The 21,285-nt window shown below is 31.8% G+C and overlaps 2 protein-coding genes across 3 annotated transcripts; one reads left to right on the top strand and one right to left on the bottom strand.

The window, feature by feature from the left end:
- Nucleotides 1–1,904: 1,904 nt before the first annotated feature.
- LOC114170341 (kinesin-like protein KIN-14R) lies at nt 1,905–8,165 on the top strand. Of its 2 annotated transcripts, none has more exons than XM_028055821.1 (19): nt 1,905–2,154; nt 2,987–3,288; nt 3,386–3,557; nt 3,666–3,736; nt 3,838–4,021; nt 4,164–4,273; nt 4,376–4,475; nt 4,579–4,665; nt 4,765–4,941; nt 5,059–5,332; nt 5,474–5,635; nt 5,719–5,934; nt 6,018–6,055; nt 6,174–6,337; nt 6,437–6,688; nt 6,932–7,006; nt 7,149–7,223; nt 7,329–7,394; nt 7,550–8,165. In XM_028055821.1, exons 1-19 carry the CDS (start codon nt 1,995–1,997, stop codon nt 8,018–8,020), a joined length of 3,156 nt encoding a protein of 1,051 aa, XP_027911622.1. In that variant the 5' UTR covers nt 1,905–1,994; the 3' UTR covers nt 8,021–8,165. The 2 variants fall into 2 exon arrangements, with proteins under 2 accessions (XP_027911622.1, XP_027911627.1); XM_028055826.1 differs by having other exon boundaries at nt 6,932–6,997.
- Nucleotides 8,166–14,128: 5,963 nt separating this feature from the next.
- On the bottom strand, nt 14,129–15,967 carry LOC114173233 (dof zinc finger protein DOF5.7). Its single transcript, XM_028057499.1, has one exon. The coding sequence runs from the start codon at nt 15,416–15,418 to the stop codon at nt 14,372–14,374; it is 1,047 nt and encodes a 348-aa protein (XP_027913300.1). The 5' UTR covers nt 15,419–15,967; the 3' UTR covers nt 14,129–14,371.
- Between the last annotated feature and the right edge of the window lie 5,318 nt (nt 15,968–21,285).

Genomic DNA, 21,285 nt, shown 5'->3' on the forward strand with positions numbered 1-21,285 from the left:
TTTCGACCATAGATCCTCAGCTATAGAATCTGTTGTCGTCAATGTACTTCTTTCTGTTTCTCCCGGGCCCCGGCCTTATTATTTTAAAAGTCAAGCAGGTATACCTGCTAAATATTGGCTTGAAGCTCTCCATTTTTGCAGTCTATGCCATGAAGAATTATTTTTTACGTGAAACTTCAGGAATAAAAACATATTTTTTCCTAAATTTTATATTAGTATGAAAATTTTATTTCATTCAACAATTTTTTTCTTTTATTCCAAACCCACGTCTTGGTTGACTTAAATTTTTATATTGCAATATCTTTTTCAAAAATTATTTGATTAAATTATACCACCTCTATATAAAAAATAAGGGTTAAATATATTTTTGGTCTCTCAAGTTTCAGTGAATTTTGAAATTAGTCCCTCTTCAAAACATTATACCAATTTAGTCTTTCATCTTTAGAAATGCATAAATTTAGTCCTTCTTACCAATTTTTTTTAAAGTTTATTTGACATTTTAAACGCGTTTTATGATAATATTTAAGTTAATATTAAAGCGAAAATGTGTCAAACAATATAAACGATTCATATACCATCATGAAATGTGCTTGAAACGTTAGATAAACTTAACAAAATTTGGTTAAAATGACTAAATTAACGTATTTTTAAAGATGAATGACTAAATTTGTCAAAAGTTTTGAAAAGTGACTAATTTCAAATTTTACTAAAATTTGAATTACCAAAAATATATTTAACCTAAAATGTAGAATCTGACCCATTTCATCATTAAGCGAAAAGTACAAAAAAAATCAGATCGATTTTTCGATCAAAAGTACTATGTCAAATCCTCGGTTTTTTCCTCTTTCTCTATCCCTATCTCATAGGTAGAGCGTTTGAATTAATAGAGAACCTTTTTTTCTGTATCTGGATGAATCGATATTATTACATTCCAATTCCTTCCCGATACCTCAGAACCGAATTGAATCCAAAATTGACGGGTTACTGTGAGCTTATCCATGCAGTTAGTGGATAATTTTATGTACTTAACATACTTTAGTTTTTCAAATGTAATTTTTTCCCTAAACATCCTTCATTATAGCTTGGTATCGTGTGGATTAATAAATCACTGAAATATAGTCCTAATTAAATGAATAAGTGTTTTAGAAATGATACGATGAAATAGGATAAAACTGCTCATTTTTTTTTTAATTTAAATCAATTATACATTAGAATTCTTTTGTTTGTAAATTTTAAATATGTTAAAATATGTTTGTAATGGTTTTATTAAAAATGTTTATGAAATAGACCAAGTTTACATATTACAACTCTAAAATAAACTAATAATTTATTTACTAGTTATTTTTTAGAAATATGATATTTAAAACCAAAATTTCATATTTAATTTTTTAAAATATTTAGTCTGTTATCCATAAATTTAACAGTATTTAGTAGATGGATTGATAAAAATCAGGGAAAAACACCAATTTTATTTTTGAAGTATTGTTTTCTCTCTTAATTGGCATTTAAAAGAAAAAGAAAATACTTAAATAGTAGAAATCTGAAATCACATTAAGTTAAAGTGCTAGAGACTATTTACAATTCCATAAATCATTTTAAATAATTTTATTATTTTAGAGACTATTTAAGATTTAAGAGAAATAGTAATTGTTCCAGACAATATTTATTATTTATTCTAAAATTAAAAATGTGTTTAAAAGTTATGAAATATATGATTTAAACTGGTATCCCGTAAATAGTTTTCGTATTCATCATCGGTACATGATAAATTCGTAGGTTTTCTTTAAAATTAGAAAGAAAAGAAGAAATACCATAATTAGACTTCAACGGTCGCTTAATTCAAAACTTTCCAACGGTCACCAAAAGTCAAATTTGAAGATACATTCCCACCATTTTGACCACGGTTAGAAGCACTCTAAAACTTTCTTTCTGCCACGAGCCAGCTCTTCTCTCTCTAGAAATTCCTTCTTGATTGCCAAGACTCCATCTTTAACATGGATCCGATTCAATCGAACGATATTCAGGAATACCCACAAACCCTAATCTCAGAGCCCAGCGATTCTCTAATGCAAGATGCCAATGAGTCTGTGTTCGATTCGATGGTTTGCGACTCCACTTCAAGGCTCATCACAACTGGATTTACCAAAAAAACAGGTTAGAATATCTCAAATTCACAAGTTGGGTTTTATGGTTTTCAGGACTGACACAAGAAATGAAAAAGATATACTAGAGAAGGTTCCATTTATTTTATAAGTTGAAATTAGTGCTTCTAACTTTTCCGCTTCCTAGTTACGCTCAAGCAACCCTTTCAGCCGATTTCAAACTCGTTCGGTTAATTTTCTCCAGTTATATAACTGTTGGATGGCAATTATGTTTTGAAGTGTTACTTTGAGGCTTTAGAATTTTGGATGAGGGTTTGGTGAATTGTAATTGTGATTAGATCGGAAGTGTAGTTTGAATGTGATTACTCGGGTAATTTTGATAAACCTTTTGAACTCTCTGTGAAGTTTACGGAACAATGCAAAGGACTGTGTTTTGAGTATCGAGAGAAGAGTCAAGGTTTATGTTTTTTTAATTGGGTCTTTAGAATTTTGGATGAGGGTTAGGTGATTGTAATTGTGACTAGCTCGGAAGTGTAGTTCGAATATGATTACACGGGTAATTTTGATAAACCTTTTGAATTTTCTGTGAACCTTACGGACAATGCAAAGGACTGTATTTTGAGTATCGAGAGAAGGTTTATGTTTTTTTAATTGGGGCTTTAGAATTTTGGATGAGGGTTAGGTGAATTTTAATTGTGATTAGCTCGGAAGTGTAGTTCTAATATGATTACCCGGGTAATTTTGACAAAAATTTTTGAATTTTCTGTGAAGTTTATGGAACAATGCAAAGGACTGTGTTCTAAGTATCGAGAGAAGAGTTAAGGTTTATGCTTTTGTAGATCGAATGTGTAATTTTAATATTATATTATGTCGTTTTGAAGCAGAAGAGGAATGTTTCATGTTTGTAAATGCTGGAGGGGATGCTTTCAGTGAAGCAGCTGGAGGAATAACGTTCCTGGGCGACACCTATTTTGATGGTGGCAACGTTATGCGGACCAACGAGCGAATAGTGGAGGGTGGAGACTACCCATTTATCTATCAATCGGCTCGGTTGGGAAGTTTTTGTTATAGGTTTGAAAATATTCCTCCTGGAGACTATGTTGTTGATCTTCATTTTGTGGAAATCATTAACATAAATGGGCCAAAAGGAATGAGGGTGTTCAATGTATACATCCAAGATGAAAAGGCAAGCTTTTCTGTACAAGCTAGAATGCTTCATTTTGGTTTGACAAATTTGTACAAGTAAAGGCTTCAACTTCTTTTTTTATCAAATAAAATGGCAGGTTCTGTCTGAATTGGACATCTATGCAATTGTTGGAGCCAATAAGCCTCTACAGTTGGTTGATTCAAGTGTATCTGTTAAGGATGATGGGGTGATTCTCATAAGATTTGAAGGTATATCTGGAAGCCCAGTCGTAAGTGGAATTTGCATTAGGAGAGCAACGAAGGCCTCAGGTACTGTATTTCTGTTTAGGGTATTTTTGTTTACTATGTTTGAATAATTTACCACTGGTGTATATGTTACTCAGCAATTTCTGTCTTTTTTATAATTTTTTCAATCAGTTCCACAAGTGACAAGTGATCACATTGAATGTAGCTACTGTGCTGCACAGATTGAAATTCCTTCATCACAGGTTAGAGGCGCAACCTAGCTGATAAAAGTGGCAGTTTGAAGTGCAAAGTATCACTGACTTACAACATATTGCTTTTCCTGCTTTTCATCGGAATGTTTCAGATGAAACTTATGCAGGCAAAGTCTATCGCAAAGTATGAGAGTAAGATAAAGGAGCTCACAATGCAGTGTGATCTTAAGGCAAAAGAATGCTATGAGGCATGGATGTCATTAACTGTGACAAATGAGCAATTGGAGACAGTCCAGATGGAACTTGACAAAGTGACAATTAAGTCACATACTACTGGTAAGTTTGCAGGGTTTTCCATTCGAGGGCACGTAAATTAGAGTCTCAAAATAATCTTATCTCGAATCTAACTCGTTTATGAGATTTTACATGGTCATAGTTTGTAAAAGGTTCCTAATTTTATTGCCAATTTCATCGTCAGATCAAACTGTGGAGAAACAAGCTGAAAGCCTGAGGAATATTTCTAATATGTATGAGCTTGATAAGAAGAAATGGGCAGATGCAATTTGCAGTTTACAAGAAAAGATAAAGGTAATGATGGAAATTCAAGAAGAATTTATGTTCAAAGTTATTTATAAATATTACTTTTGTATGATTCTCATAATTATATGTTACGCTAAATTTGTTTTGCAGTTGATGAAAAGTGATTATTTAAAACTTTCCTTTGAAGCGCATGAATGTGTTGATTCGATTCCTGAATTAAATAATATGGTTTTTGCAGTTCAGGAATTGGGTATGTTTTAGTTTATATTATGTGGTTTCCATTTTTCTTAAGGAAGAGTTGCACTTTTGAAATAGTACGTATCACTTCTAGGACTAAAATTTTCTTTCTGCAGTCAAACAGTGTGAAGATCTCAAAGTGAAGTACAACGAAGAGATGACAAAGAGAAAGAAACTCTTCAACGAAGTTCAAGAGGCTAAAGGTATGTTCTCATGCCATTTTTACTTATTCTATATTTATGTGGACTCTGTTCTTCTAAAGAGAAGTCAAGGTTCTAATCCAATTCTATTATGGTTCATAGGGAACATTCGGGTTTTCTGCCGATGCCGTCCATTGAATAAGGCTGAAATGTCAGCTGGATACAATACGGTTGTGGATTTTGATGCAGCAAAGGATGGATGCCTTGGAATTTTGACAAGTGGCTCCGTCAAAAAATCATTCAGATTTGACAGAGTTTATACACCAAAAGATGATCAAGGTATCCGAAACGTCTAGTGTAACACAGTTACTGATTTGAATTTCATTGCTCTAAATTCTTATTCTCTAACATGATTGGAAATTTTCTAAACGACAGTGTTTTCTTTTGTTTTAACAGTTGATGTTTTTGCTGATGCATCATCAATGGTAATCTCTGTACTGGATGGCTACAATGTTTGTATCTTTGCTTATGGGCAAACCGGAACAGGGAAAACGTTTACCATGGAAGGAACACAGCAGAACAGAGGAGTAAATTACAGGACTCTTGAGCACTTGTTTAAAGTTAGTAAGGAAAGGAGTGAAACTTTTTCATATAACATATCTGTTAGTGTTCTTGAGGTTTATAACGAACAAATCAGAGACTTATTGGCTACTGGACAAACATCAAAAAGGTACTTTTTGTAAGCTTGTCATTTGTTCCATCTGTGAGGTAGTTTGAATATATGAGTTTTCAAGAAGGCTAAAATATGTAATATCTAGTCTAAGCAGGAAACTGAAGTAGCTAGAATGACTTATCTTGAAATGGTTATCAGATTGGAGATAAAACAAGCTTCTGAAGGATATCATCATGTTCCTGGTGTAGTAGAAGCCAAAATTGATAGCATAAATGAAGTGTGGAGTGTACTGCAGACCGGAAATAATGCTAGAGCAGTTGGAAGTAACAACGTTAATGAGCATAGCAGTCGATCTCATTGGTACCAAGATCTTGTATTACACTATTGCTTTTCTTTTCCTATAACCTCTGCATCAATATGACTTCTTTTTTTGTCTATTCCAGCATGCTATGTATAACAGTAAAGGCTAAAAACTTGTTGAATGGAGACTGTACCAAGAGCAAGCTTTGGCTCGTGGATTTGGCAGGTAGTGAGAGACTTGCAAAGACTGATGCTCAAGGGGAACGGCTTAAGGAAGCACAAAATATTAATCGATCTCTTTCTGCTCTTGGAGATGTAATATCTGCTTTGGCAGCTAAAAGTAGTCACATTCCATATAGGTATATCTTCATCCCTTTACTCCTAACCCATCTTAATATGTAAATATAAGTTTGGTGATGCTATTTCCTTCTTGTGGTTTTAGGAACTCTAAACTCACACATTTACTTCAAGACTCACTAGGTACGTTAGTCACTTCAACTTGTATAATTCTTATGAGCGTTTTTAGGGCAAGAAAGATGCTGTTTTCTGCAGAAATTGGTAGTAACATGCCTTGCTTGTTTGTTGTAAAACATTGCAGGAGGTGACTCCAAAACTCTGATGTTTGTACAAATAAGTCCATCAGACCAGGACCTAGGTGAGACCCTGAGCTCGCTTAATTTTGCAACTAGAGTGAGGGGTGTTGAGTTAGGCCCTGTTAAGAGGCAAATTGATACAAGTGAACTTCAAAAGTTGAAAGCAATGGTAGGCTTGCTCATCTTCACTGGAACACACAAAAAAATATTTCTCTTTCACCAAGTTCTATAGTTTGTTAATGGTTCCTTTTACACTTTGGCATATTAGCTCGAAAAAGCACGGAGTGATTGCAGAATTAAAGATGAATCTATGCGAAAACTTGAAGAAAACTTGCAAAGCTTGGAGAGTAAGGCCAAAGGCAAGGACCAGATTTACAAAAATTTACAAGAAAAGATTAAAGAACTTGAAGGACAGATTGAGTTGAAGAAAGCCATGCAAAGTGAATCAGAGAAGCAAGTCTCTCAATTATCTGACAAATTGAGAGGGAAAGAAGAAACCTGCAGTTCTCTCCAACAAAAGGTTGTTTTCTGTTGTTAGACAAATTGCAATATGACTTTTTTGTTGCTCATCTACACATTTTTTAACAACGCATCTCCTACTTTCAAAAGAAGTTGACATCAACATTCATATCGAGGAACAATAACTCGGCTTCATAAACATACCACATAAACAGTGTGCTTTGTTCGAGTGTCATCAAATAAAATTAAATCTTTGGTTTTTCTGTCGCATTCATTTCTAACAAGACATTTGTCTCTACTGAAGGTGAGAGAGCTAGAGAAAAGGATGAAAGAACAACTGCAGTCAGAGTCAGCAAGTTTTCAGCAGAAGGTGCAGAAGGTTCGTCCGTTACTTTGGGAAAGTGCTTCCCTCCACTCGTATCTTCAATTATTTTTTCTTGGCATTAACATGCGTTATCTTGATAAAAAAGTTTAACATTCTTTTTCATCTCAATCACTGAATCGGTTTTATTTGAAAGCAGGTTTGGGATCTAGAGAAAAGGCTGAAAGATCAGATGCACGAGTCTGACTCTGAATCTGCCATTTTGAAAGATAAGGTTGCCAACAACTAGAGTTGTTTGTACAATTAGATTTTCTGCGTACTTTGATGATGGAATATTTCATGACCCCTCCTTTGATGTTTCTTCATTCATATTCTTCAGATAAAGGAGCTTGAGAGGAAACTGAAAGAGCAGGAGAAGAGCTCAATGGTCATGCTTCATCAACAGGTACTTATCTCAAAATGCTGTTTAATCAGTCTCATTTGAGACAATGTATATACTAATATTAATGTTCTTTTCATCATTTCGCTCTGTTGAGAGTGAATTATTTCATCAATTTTCTTGTTCATTTTCATCATTCCCCTGACAACCGTACTTGACAGATGAAGGAATTAGAGGACAGATACAGAGAGCGAGAGCAACAGTGGCAACAAACACACAGTTATGTGGATGCAGTAAGGGCCACACCGGATATAGGTAAAAGCTTCATGAATGAAGAATGTCCAAGCGAGATTGAGGCTGGCATTTTAAGGTGTTCAGACTCAGTAAACCGGCAGACAAGCCAAGGTTCTTCTTTGTTCAAAGGAAGTGATTCTACTAATAAGATAAGAAGCAGAACAAGAGAGTTCAGAAGCAATGACGAAAACAACTACGTAATGTCTTCATCATCATTGCACGATAGAAGAAGAGTCACTAGGAAATCTGATCCACCCAAAATAATCAGGAGTGTGAGGCCAACACCAAGACCAGCCACTGGTAATCAAGCTCCAGTGTCTCACAAGAGAACTAGCACAAGCAGAGATCAGGTTCCAGGAATAAGAGAGAGGGAAAGTAAGAAGAAAATTTGGTCATGATAGTAGATCAGATCAAACTTTCAAAAGGGGCTGCTCGCTCCTGATCATATTCAAATACTGTTTGTATTTTTATTTTTATCATATAGAATTCATATGTCTGTGCTGCAAATCCTGTTTTCTGTTTAGGAAAATACAATGTATGAAATCATTGTTATAATATTTTACCCAAATGAATTTATTTGTGCAAAATAGACAATTTTATCATTGGTTTAGTAGAGTACATTTTTTCTGTGTAAAGGATTAGAGTAACTTACAAGTGCTCTATTTCTATTTATTTATTTATTTATTATTTGTATAAAAAAAAAGAACAATTTTAGCACTTCTACGTTTTTATTTAATCACACATATTTCTTCTATACGTGTGATATTAGTGTTGACTTTTTAATGTTTACAATTCATTTGACTAGAATGTTGAAATTCTTTTCCCATTGGTTGTTGCTGCCCATTATTTAATGAAAATTTTCATTACTCTTTTGAGAGTGACTTGTGAGATATGTGTGTGCTCGGTACTAAGACATCAAAATGGATTCAAACTTGGCATATACTTTGATTCACCATGAAATCAAGTTTGGTTAAAATAATTATTTTTAAAATATTGGCTAAGTGAATCTAACTTACTTAATCAATAGATTAAACTATTAATCAACATGTTAGACTTCGTAGTACGATATACTTCAAATAGTTTTGGTGCAATGAATGTGTTTGCCTATATGTAATAGTTTTAAATCATTTAAGAACCGAGGTCAAACACAGTTTAAATACTTTTTTCATTTGTCAAGATGCTTTTTAAAGACAAAAATATGACGGAGTTCCACGTTCCAAAACATACAATATCTCATGAATTCGTTGATTTATCCTAATGATGCTACGAGACTTGTGGTCAGAAGATAACGACTCGTACATCTAACTATTCCTTAACTTGAATATGCATGGAATGGTCAAACCTAAAAGCACCATCTTATCCTAGAAGTTAACCTTTAATTTATAGACAAAGTTGTTACAAAAATAATAGCCAACTAACAATTCTTGAACTCATACACTTTAGGTTGACTTTAAAATATCTTATCCATATTCAGGAATCAAGTCAAATCCTAATATATATATATATATATATATATATATATATATATATATATATATATTATTTACATCATATATTTTTAGAATTCTTAATAAAAAAAACGTCTTTAATTCTTCTTTTGTTCTTTTATTACCGGGTGTCTTTATCATTAATAACAAAACGATTAAAATAAAAATAATATATTTAAACCAAATGTAATTTTAATATCTAACATTCATGAAATGGTACTAAAATCTACTTTGTACCAGTTAAAAGATAGCAGAATAATTTTCTCTTGCTACACCACTTTTATATTGTAAGAGAGCAAAATGAACTAAATACACTCTCCTTAATCACCAGTGACACTACCCTTAACTTTATTATGAGAGAAAATACTTGATAAATCTGATCACGGGGAGTACCGAGGTTTACACATTTTGTTTTCTTTCAGCCACCGGTTTTGAACTGAGAGGATTCAAACCCAATTAACATCTTTCATCATCACTTCTTCTCCTTTTCTACATTTCACTTTTCATTTTCCCAATTGGGACGTTTCTAAAAATATAATTCATATAAACGTTATACATGGAAAAATTATTCTTACACATAACTAAAAATACGCTTAGATAACATTTTACATTCCTGATTTTTAATTATAATTTAATTAAAATAAAAGGTTTTTTCTTTTTGTTTCATTCTCGTATGAATATAACCTATTACTTGCCTGTTTTAACGTAGGAATACAAATTGTACATATAAAGAATTAATTCATTGACTCAAAAATACTTTTTATAGCCTTACTGAACACAAGAATGAGCATTCTCACCTTTATATTCCTTAAATGCAAATAAATTATATGAAACAAACCTTCCTTTCTTTTTCTTATTCTCCTTCCAACTTTTTCTGAGTACGTTGTTGAAAACTACATAACTTATTAAACCTGACTTGAACTCTCTTGATATTTTGAGAGTTAATTTTATGTGATTTGGACTCTGTCTAGATGAGTGAGTAGGTACTAGGTAGAATGAATTGATTTTATTTTTAACAAATGAGATAACTTTAAATAAATATATATAATAAATAGGGTTAAGATTTTGTTAAATATATTGTGGTTTGTCAATTATGATAGTAAAATTATGAAAGGAATTTTTTTTTTAACAAAGTTTTATTGACAAACTTTTGATAATGCATAGTGTCAGCATTTTAATAGATGAAAGAAAAGTTTGATGTAACTTGAAAAAAGAAGAAAAAGATTTTGTATGTGTTAAAAAGTAAATTTTGTCAAAAAAAAAGATTTGTCAAAATATATGATATATGGTAAAACCATTTTATAGGTATATGGTAAAACCTTATGAATTTGGTGAATACCAAATTCTATATAATATTTAGAAAAGAAGAATGATAGGTCATGTAATATGATAATAACAGTGTTTATATATATATATATATATATATATATATATATATATATATATATATATATTATTTGTTAAATATTAATATAAGTTATGCATAAACGTATTAATTCAAACAAACAGTACGATTTATTATTAAAATAATTGTATACAAATCATTGAATTTAGACAACTTGAAATTAACCCTAACCAAAGTCCTAACAATATTTTTATTCTCTAATTTAATTGTGCTTAACAGTCCTCTGGTTCCTTCTAATTACTCGCATCCTTATGTTCTTGTAATTCTAATCATCATAAAATATATGTACATGCACAACTATAATAATTACTATTTTTGGTCAAAGAGAAAAAATATTAATAATTTCTGTCCTTTTAACTTAGTCTACTTATTGATGAACTCCGTTAATGTCACTCAAAGTATGTTTTAAACACCAAAAGTTTCAACCAAAAACAAGCACAAGCTTGAAACAACCTAGATATTGCTATAAACAATTAGGAATAAAGCCTAGTATTAGCTAGTTGACACCAACTATTTAACTTGGGTCACGAGACATTCCGCAAACTTGTATATATATATAGGGAAGTGATTGGTTAACAAAGTTTTTTAACAAACTTTTTGACAAATTACTAATTTAAGTAAAAAAGTATTATTTTATTATTTTATTTTGGTTAAAAAATAAAATGATAATCTATTTTAATTCCATTTATAGTAACTTTGTCAATTTTGTCAAAAAAAAAAAATTGTCAAAACATTATTTTCCATATATATATATATACGATACCCATGAAAATCATTCACATTAACGAAATTGTAGAATGGTACAATTTTTTTTGTTATACAAGAAAGAAAAATAAGGAATGAGATTGTTCATAATTTATTTTATTAGACAAACCAATTTTTGTTCCATATTGGATTAAAGGTACCAAACCATTCTATCCTTCGATACGAGTATTCCAATTAACTTAATAGTTTCACATGATTTAGTAATTAAAGTCAAAATCACTTTTTTCAATCATAAGAAATGTCTTTTAATAACAAAATCTTAATAAAAACTTTAAGTTCGGACAATACTTTATACATAGTGATTAATCCTAATTATGCTCTCTTTAACAAAAGTCTTCACCCCAAACATAAAAGTCATTTCTTTACACAAGTCCACATTCCCATTTAAAAATTACCCAAAGGTATGTAAATTATTGTAAAAAAACTGTATGAATGTCTTACATAAAAGCAATCTAAGGACTTTATAGTAGTATTTAAGTTAAGGATCGATATGTAAATGAAAATACCTAGTTGCAAAATTAAATTTTTGGTCTTTTATTAATGTGGTATCTCTATGTTTAATAGCATGAGTCGGTTTTGAAGGGGAAGCTATGGTGTGACGAATGATGGTGTGGTGGGGTCAAACGTTTGGATGTAGATAAGGAAGACAATGATGAGAAACATAACCATTTTTTTTATATATATATTTGTCATGAGCTTCTTGCACTTGTAAGTTGGTAAAATGACAGATTGCCACACACATCCAGAAAAAAAAAAGTGTCTTCAACTTTATCACGTTAATCACGCACCTTCGTGTTCTTCATTTTCCAAGTCATCACTATTCTCTATACTTCTCTTGCCGTGACTCATGAGCTATATGTAGATAGAAACAACTATTTAGTTCACTTGGACAAAAACGACACATACTTTCCCTGATTCATGCACGTAAATGGATTCATTTGAAATTAAGGAGAATGTATCTAATGTGAGATTTGCTTGTACAAAAGTCACCCTAATCCAAATTTTCAAATGAAAAAGAATCTTCGTTGAAAATCATCAACAAAGTTAATTAATATTTGCGTTGAAATCTGTCTAAAAATTAATGAATACAGTTTTATAGGGGCAAAGGGCAAGCAAGCACCCAAAGTAGAGGTTTCTAATTTGACTAAAAGCAAAAGGAATGTTGCAATTAACTTAGAAGAATTGAAGGATATATATATATATATATAGATGAGACACATTACAGTTTGCACATTTCACTAAGTTTATGATATATAGTGCAGTTTGCATGCACAAGCATTTGATATATTTGTTTAGTTCCGATGAGTGGGATAAAGGTGGGGAATAGCATATAATGGTAATCTTTTCTGCAATTGTGGGGTCTGAGATTTTTGGCGCAAACAGTGAAAGTGAGGAATAAAGATGAGAAAGAAGCAAGAAAAGCAATGCTCATGACACTGCTTTGCTTTCTCTCTCTCTCTCTCTCTCTCACTCTCTGTACACGATACAGTATATAGCAATGAGAGTTGATGCTCAGTGGCAAATAGCACGGATGAAAGGGCTCACTCTCCAACACTCTAAAAAGCTAAACAACGTAACTTTTATATTTTTATCCAAAAAATATCGAACCCTAAGCTTTAGATACCATATTGTTATGTCTCTTATTATTCAAACGTTGACAGTGTTTCATTGAATTCACTTTCAAATCACCACTTTTTCAGACACCACCAAATCACACCACACTGCCACAATAATTACGAATAGTCTTAGCAGCATGTATGATATTTTGGAAGAGAGAGAGAGAGAGAGAGAAGAGAAGAAGCTATAAGGGTTGATAGTACAGTGCAGGCTAAGATGAGGCCAAGCAGCGAAAGCTACGGCCAGCCACTGCGTGTTTTGTGTAGCGTTTGATCAGTGGCTGAAGAGCCTGAGACTCAATTCTCTGATACACACACAGAGGGACACGCTGATGCTGTATAAGTTTTGTTTTGGATATCAACCACTGAACATAAAACAAATCAAAGATATCACATTCAATTTTTCCCCATTTTTAAACCACAACAGGCCAAAATAATCCCATCACAGATCCCAATGACACATTCAGGGAAACGGTAACATTAACAAGCTTTTCCATCCTCCATATGCTTAATTTAGAACGCCATATTTATGGCACAAACAATAGCACAACTTACTTTAAGTCGATTATTGAAATACATTTGATATAATTAAACATGTTTGGATAAAATAAACACAATTGGTTTATCTGCAAGTTTAAATTGGTTTACAAAAAAACTAACATATTAAAGGTTCTCTTATATATCTTCTTTTAATTTTTTTATAATTTTTAAACAAACTACTTTAATTAATTTGTGACAAGTCAATTTTATTTGTTCGTATTTTCTATTCAACAGTTTTTTTAATGTTTTTGTTTCGATAATTTATAATATAGATGCTCATGAAAAGGAAAGAAAATAGAATGTAATAGCCTTATTTCACAATATTTTTTGTTAAATTAATTTTTGGAAAAAAAATTAAAGATAGAACATATTAACTGATTAGAGAAACTAATTTTCCAATATCTATTGAAATCTTGTATCCAAACGGAATCTAAGTTCAAACATCAACCAATGTCTCATTTCGTGTTCTTTGACTGCATATTGCATTGTCTCATTTCTTGTGCTTCCATTAGAAATTAACATACCAGTAAAATAACTAATAACTAAATGAGAATTAATTTTTAATTAAAAAGAGAGGAAAGAGGAGAAAGAAAACTAAGATCCAATCTGCAATATGAGTGAACCAAAACAATGAAGGACAAAAGGTAGGTTCCATAGTGATTAAGAAAGTGTATGAACACATTGATGAAGATCTAGCTGAAATTGGAGAGTGTATGAACACATTATGATCTTAATTTTGCCATCTGTTACATATATGTTCCTTTGAAGCGAACGTAAAGAAGAAAGAGTGACTGACAGAATGAACTACCATATACCTAAAGGAGTTTAAGACAATTAATTATCAGAGTTGGCCTATTAAATTCTTCCAAAAGTTATAAAGAAAAGATCTACCTCTTACTCCTCTTTATCCTCCCTCGTGCTTTCACATCTAGCTAGCTAGGGCAAAGCAGTATATTGCTGCGGCACATCACCCCAAGCATTCACACCGCTACTCCAATTGCTTGCATTATCATTCCCTGGGCCACCACTACTGGTAGTAGTAGCTGTAGGAGGAGTCACCGAGGCATAAGAATTCCCAAAGAACCACTCAGTGGAGGGTGTGTGTGTGTCCCCACATGGACCATGTTCTTTTCTACAGTTCTCAACGGGGAAAATCCCTCCCTTTGAAACCTCAAGATTTTGAAACAAAATGGGTTGTGGTTTCTGTGTCTGGTTCTCCAGCTGGTTAATCGTCGTTGACACCCCACCACCACCACCACCACCACTGTGATCTTTCTGGCTGTTATCTCCACCGAACAGCATTGCCAATCGCTGCTGCTGCAGCTTCCAGTGCAAGTCCTGGTTCATAGAACTCAAAGACTCAATGGAAGAGGCGTGACCACTGTGAACATTCATAGCGCTCATACCCTGGATTGCACCATTGTAAGAGAAAGGGTAATTAAGAGCAGCGAAAGAACTTGAGGTGGTGCCGGGAGAAGGGTCAAGGTTGAAACAGGAAGAAGCGCTGGAAGTGTCCCCAAAAGAGGAAAATTGGTTATATGTTGGTGGAGGGTGATGGTGAAGCCTAGGGAAGGGTAACCCTCCAAGGTGAAAGTCCATGGAAGGAGGAAGGGTATGAAGGAACTTGAGGCCACCAAGGTCTGAAGAGGAGGAACCAGAGTCCTTGGAGTCACACGAGAGCCTCGATGACCTCACCTTCTTGTTCTTCCTGCATCCACCGCCAATAGGGACATTACGCAAAGCCCCACCTTTTGTCCAGTATCTTCTACATGTCTTGCAGAAATGCCTTGGCTGTGTGAGGCTGTAGTTGTTGTAGTAGCAGAATTTGGTGTTGGGTGAGTCGCATCGTGGACACTTGAGGCCTTGCTCATGGGGCCTTGTGGAGGAGCCTTTTCTGCCACCTGAACTTTGGGTCTCTTGGTCTGTTGTTGTTGTTGTGGTTGCTGTGGCGGGCTTTGAAGGTGGTGTGTCATCGGGTGACATGGTAAAAGTGGGGAGAGAAAGAGGGAGGAAAAAAAAGTTGAGAGAAAATAAAGAAGGTTTGGTTTTTGGGGTTGTGGGGGTGGGAAAGCTAGTTAGGTTCAGTTTTCAGTTTCCTTTTGCAGAGGCAAACATACTCAGCAATTGAATGATTTCATGCATAAGGAAGAGAAGTGGAAGGAAGGGAGGTTCTTGTGTGTTTGATGGGCACCTGTGATCCTCATCAAAGAGGGTGATTTGGAATTAGTAAAATGATGTATGAGGTTGGGTAACTGGTCTTTTTCAGATCTAATGGAATAAAGCAAGCTGTGTCTCTATACACATAATTGTATGGAAGAGAGAGAGAGAGAGAGAAGGGCACAGATGTCACCAGAATAAACAGTCGGTAAGGTAATATATATATTGATACCAGAGATATAGAGAGAGAGAGAAAAGGAGAAGGGTGAGGAAGATGATCCAAAACAGTTGTGTCAGTATAAGTGATCCACTATATACTACGACAAAACTATTAGACTGAGAACATGTCCTTTAATATGGTGTTATTAAATAATGATGGAAGAGGTGTATTGGGGTTTGAAGAATGAGTATAAGGGTAATCAAGTTTAATCATGTGATAGTGCTAATTAATGTCCAAATATTAGCGCCGGTGTAATTACATTGTATTGCGTAATAAGAAAACATAACTTTCCCTTCTCAGCTGGGACATGTTTAACAAACTTTTTCGTCATACTTGCAGGTCTTTTCTTTCTCTTTTAAGTTATATATACGTGGATTTTGACACTTGTGCTTGTCTACTATTGTAAAATTCATAGCCACAGACATTTTAAGTGGACCAAAATTATGTTGACTTTTACTCTTGAAAATTAAATGTTCTTGCAACTGATTTCGTAAGCAGCACGTATATAAGTGTACCAAAACGGCAGGTACATCAATACATTTCCATAGGAATCAGTAAGTTTGATGCACACACAACACAGATATTTCTTAAGCATTATTAAACCCTCTGCTTATTATTGTCTTTCAACATAGCTTCTTTCATTAGAGCAGTTAAGTGATACAAATAATGGAGGCAATGAGGCTCCCCATGAATGAAGAATGAAAAGCAAGGGATATAATAATTAAGAAAATGGTACATGAGCTATAGAATTATATATAAGAATATGTATATATAGATATAATGGAAGCAGCTATAGAGCAAGAAATGATAGGGGCAATAGGAGTAGAGAGGATGGTACGTAGGAAGGGGAAGAGAGAGCTGAGTCAGTAAAGGAAACATAACAACAGCAGTACTCCAGCACTGGTTGCTCTGTACACTGCCAACAGCTTGTCCATTTCTTTCTTTGAAACGTCCCTTTTGAACCAAAGATTAACTGCACCTCTCTTACTTTTCCATGAAGAATCCCCAATAAAAGCTCACACGTGTAATCAATATATATGTATATATACATATAAATATATATTGGTATATAGCTATCCTCCCTCTAACTCTAACATAGCTTATCTAAGTAACATCATTAGCTTTAGTTAATTGCAGTGAAGTTGTGGTCTATTGTGGCCAGCATAGCACTGCTCCATTATATGAGCATCTGGCCCGCCTCTACCACAACCCTTTTATGCCACTTAATTGATCAACAGATTGAGTAAAAGTGGTACAACCCCTTGAAAAGTCTTGTTCAGTTACAAGTGGAAAGTTGATTAATTTATTGAACTGATAGATTGTGTTATTTTTTTTTCCTTTAAAAATTGAAAGTGGAAAATCATAGAATGATGCAAGTACCAACAGAATAGACCACACACTAACACAGACACCTTAGTTTCTTTTGCTCCACAAGTATTGAAAAAGAAAAAAAGCAAGAGATAGATTTGAATTGAATCCAGTCTGCTTGACGTCTGTTTCTATATTTGAGCCTGACATGTGGAAGGAAGTACGTATGTGAAAACCCTTATAACTGCAAAGATACCAATCTATAACAGGACTTTAACGGTCGTGATCAACCATTTCCCTGCTTCTCTTCTTGCAGCTTACTTCTTTCTGGGAACCAGGAGATCTAAAGCATAACGTGTAATAGAAAAAGAAGATTTACTTTGAGATCGCTATGCACTATGCACCACAACCCACGACACGTCTCTCATTGACGGCTATTCCCAGAACCCAAATTAATAATGGATCCTTCGTTTTTTTGTTGCATACAAGTTTAATTAATAAAACTTCAAACTACACATTTATTTCTAATAATAGCATGCGTATAGTTTTGAGTTTTGGGTTTATAAAGTGGGGAAATAAACGATCTCTTGTTTGTGATTGCTAGTGTGGAGTTTGATCACAGCTATGGGTTGGTAGCAACCAAACCACCGACCAATTCATGTGTTGTATGGTTGTGAAGAAACGTGCAGCGCCGTAGGATTACTGGTTTGGTTCTGCGCAGGCAAAAAAACAAGCGTGAGGGAGAAAGGAACACGTGAGGGGAGTGGCTGGATTCCCGTGAGTACGACCAAACCAATAACCATAACCATATCATAAGAATAGCATAGAAACAAGGTTTCTACCCAAACCTTATTCCTTTTTATAATCTACCTTATACTAATTAATTTTAGTAAAAGGATATCATCAGTCTTATGACTTCCATTTCTTACTTTCATCTTTTATTTTTTATGTAATTTAATGTAAATTATTAATTAATATATCAATGTTTTTTATTTTAAAATAATCAATAATTTATATTAAACTACGTCAGAAATTAAAAAAGAAGACAAAAAATAATATTCATAATATATTTTTTAATTCTAATATTAATTCGTAATTTTTTTTCTTAATTTCAGTAATATGCAAAAGAAAATTAATGGACAATAACATGCCTCCTATTTTTTTATTTTATATCGTTGTTGTTTATTTCTATTTGTCTGAGAAAAATAAATTAAAGTTATATATTATAGGATTAAATATGTTGTTGTTTCTCAAGTTTCAGTAAATTTTGTGATTAGTTTTTTTTTGAAATTTTATACCAATTTAGTCATTTCTCTTTAAAAATGCGTGAATTTAGTCCTTTTTACCGAGTTTTATTAAGTTTATTTGACGTTTTAAGCGCATTTCATGACAATATTTTAATTGTTTACACCGTTTGACACATATTCGCTTCAATGTTAACTCAAATCTTATCATAAGATGCGTTTAAAATGTCAAATAAACTTAACAAAATTCGGTAAGAGACTAAATTCACGCATTTCTAAAAATAAAAGAATAAATTAGTATAAAATTTTGAAGAGGGACTAATCTCAGAATTCACGGGACAAAAAAATATTTAACCCAGTATTATATACTCTTATTTATTTCGAGCATTTTACTTTGATTTTTGTTTAAGTGGATTTGGACTCCTCTAAATCAGGGAGGGTGCTCATTAGAAGAAAAATAAAATCACTATTAATAAGAAAATTATTCATTCATATTGTAATTAATTTTAAGTTTTATTATAATTTTTAATTCTCAGTTTTCTAATTAACGATTACGTGGTGCCTTATTTTCTAAAATACTTTTTCTTTAAAACAATAAACCAATTCTTTTATATATATTTGTGTGCTTGTGAGATTTTTCACCCATGGAAGGAAAAGGGGAATTAACTAATTTATTTTAAATTAATTAGGTATTAAATTTGCAAATTTCCATGTATTATGGATGTGTTTTAAATTGACATAAAACTAAATAATAAATAAAATTCAATGAACAGTATATATTTCCATTATTGACCATGAGTGTTTTTATTATATTAAATAAATTAAATTAAAGATATAAATCGGTAAACATGGGAAACAAATTATAGAAATCTATTTTCAAAATCAAGATAAGTTTTTAGGATGAAATCAAGACATATAATTTTGTTTAAAATATTTTTTTGTTTCAATTTTCATCAAGTTTTCTTAAATCAATCATAATTTTATTTTTTGTGTTAAATAGGTCCTAATTTTCGTAAATTTTTTCAATTAGGTCATTTTTTTGCTAATACTGTTTAAATCATTAACAACCATAAATTGTGACTGCTACGTGTCACTTTGTGGGTTTTTTAAATTTCTTTTAAATTCTTTTATTAATTTCTTTTAAAAAATTTTAATTTTTTGTAAATGGTGTCAACCCATACCACGTATTTGAGTCACTTTTTTATATTCAATCTGGTCTCTATATTCATTATTTTTGTTCAATTTAGTCTTAATTTTTGTTAACATGAACTAATTTTGTCTCTCTCCAAATTGAAACCAAATTTAATTTTTATATTAAAATTCACATTTTATTAAATATTTTTATATAATGTATTAAAATACACATCATAATAATTTTTATATAAAAATTAAATTTGGTCTCATATTTGACAAAAACAAAATTGAAACAAAATTAAAAAAAAACAAATATAGGACCAAATTGAATATAAAACATTGATTCTGATATGTGACACAACACACTACGTGGATATTTAAAAAAATTGAAACAAATTTAAAAAATCTAAAAAATAAAAAAAATAAAAAAGATAACAAAGTGACGCGTGTCAGGTAGTGTTCATAGTAGTTAATGATTTAAACTTTAGCAAAAAATAACCAAATTGAACAAAATTAACAAAAATTGAGACATATTTGAGCACAAAAAAAAATAGAACTAATTTGACTTGACGAAAATTGAGACAAAAAAGGTATTTTAACTAATAATTTTTATTTATGTGCTAGACTAAAAGAAAGTTTGAATTGAGATTAATGATGACTACAATAATATAAAAACTCAATTTATCTTAAAATAAAAATATATATTTCTAATTTATTACCATCTACAAAGATTTAAAATCTAAATTAAAATTAAGATTATTTTTAAATAAAATAAAAATTAATTTAGATTTGACTCCTTTAAATTAAAGAATTTGTACCCACTCTATATATATCAAAATTAAAGTCTAAAAAATAAATCGTTGGTCTTATAAATTTTATAATGTTTACATTTTTTATTTTCAGTCTCCCTCCCATGATTATGCGGTAGTCTATTTCTTTATTTTTAAATAGTTTTCATCTTGTTAAGACATTTATTGTGCTAATTTGATGAGAAGTAACTAGAAAAACAAAATTTATGAATTGCATATCTATTTTTAGATTAGATAACGATAAGACCAATGAATACTCACATGGTTTGATTGGATATGCGAGGTACTCCGTGCGAGGTTCATCACCTCTGTATCTATGTGTAATCTAATGGAAAATGAAGTTTAAATTGGGTCAAAAGAGATATCTTTCATGACTCTGTAGACACTGCTGAATATTTTAGAAAATTATTATATCTTTATTAATTTTGATATATCGACAAAGTTTAAACAAGTTTTAAATATATTTTAAAATATTAAATAAGTATATTTTGAAAGTAGAAAAACAATTTCAAAAATTAAATAGAAAATTCAACTTCATAATTTATTAATATTACATGTGGTATCAATTGTCCTGAAATCAAATGGATAGGTCATAATCAAATTATTTTATTATACTTAAAAAAACAAGTTACATTCTAATTAATTACTAAAACTTTTAATTTAATAATAAATTTTAAATTTTAATAATTGATATTAGAATGAAGATTGCAGATTTAATTTCTACTTAATAATTATTAAAAAAAATTGTTGTAAGTTGTACAGTTATATGGAAGATTAGATGAACTGTAAATAAGGATTTGAGAGATTATTGGGCATGTTTAATCAGTGACATTAAATATACTTCTAAAAGTATTTTCTAATCACCAAAAAAACTTACTGTGTTAGCTGTCACTCTTACAGGTGGATAAGATAAATTGATTGTGATTCTCTGGAGTAGTAAAGTGAAATGGGTCAGGTTCAAAATTAATAAGTCATTAT

This window comes from Vigna unguiculata, chromosome 2 (genome assembly GCF_004118075.2).
Source record: "Vigna unguiculata cultivar IT97K-499-35 chromosome 2, ASM411807v1, whole genome shotgun sequence".
NCBI lineage: Eukaryota > Viridiplantae > Streptophyta > Magnoliopsida > Fabales > Fabaceae > Vigna > Vigna unguiculata.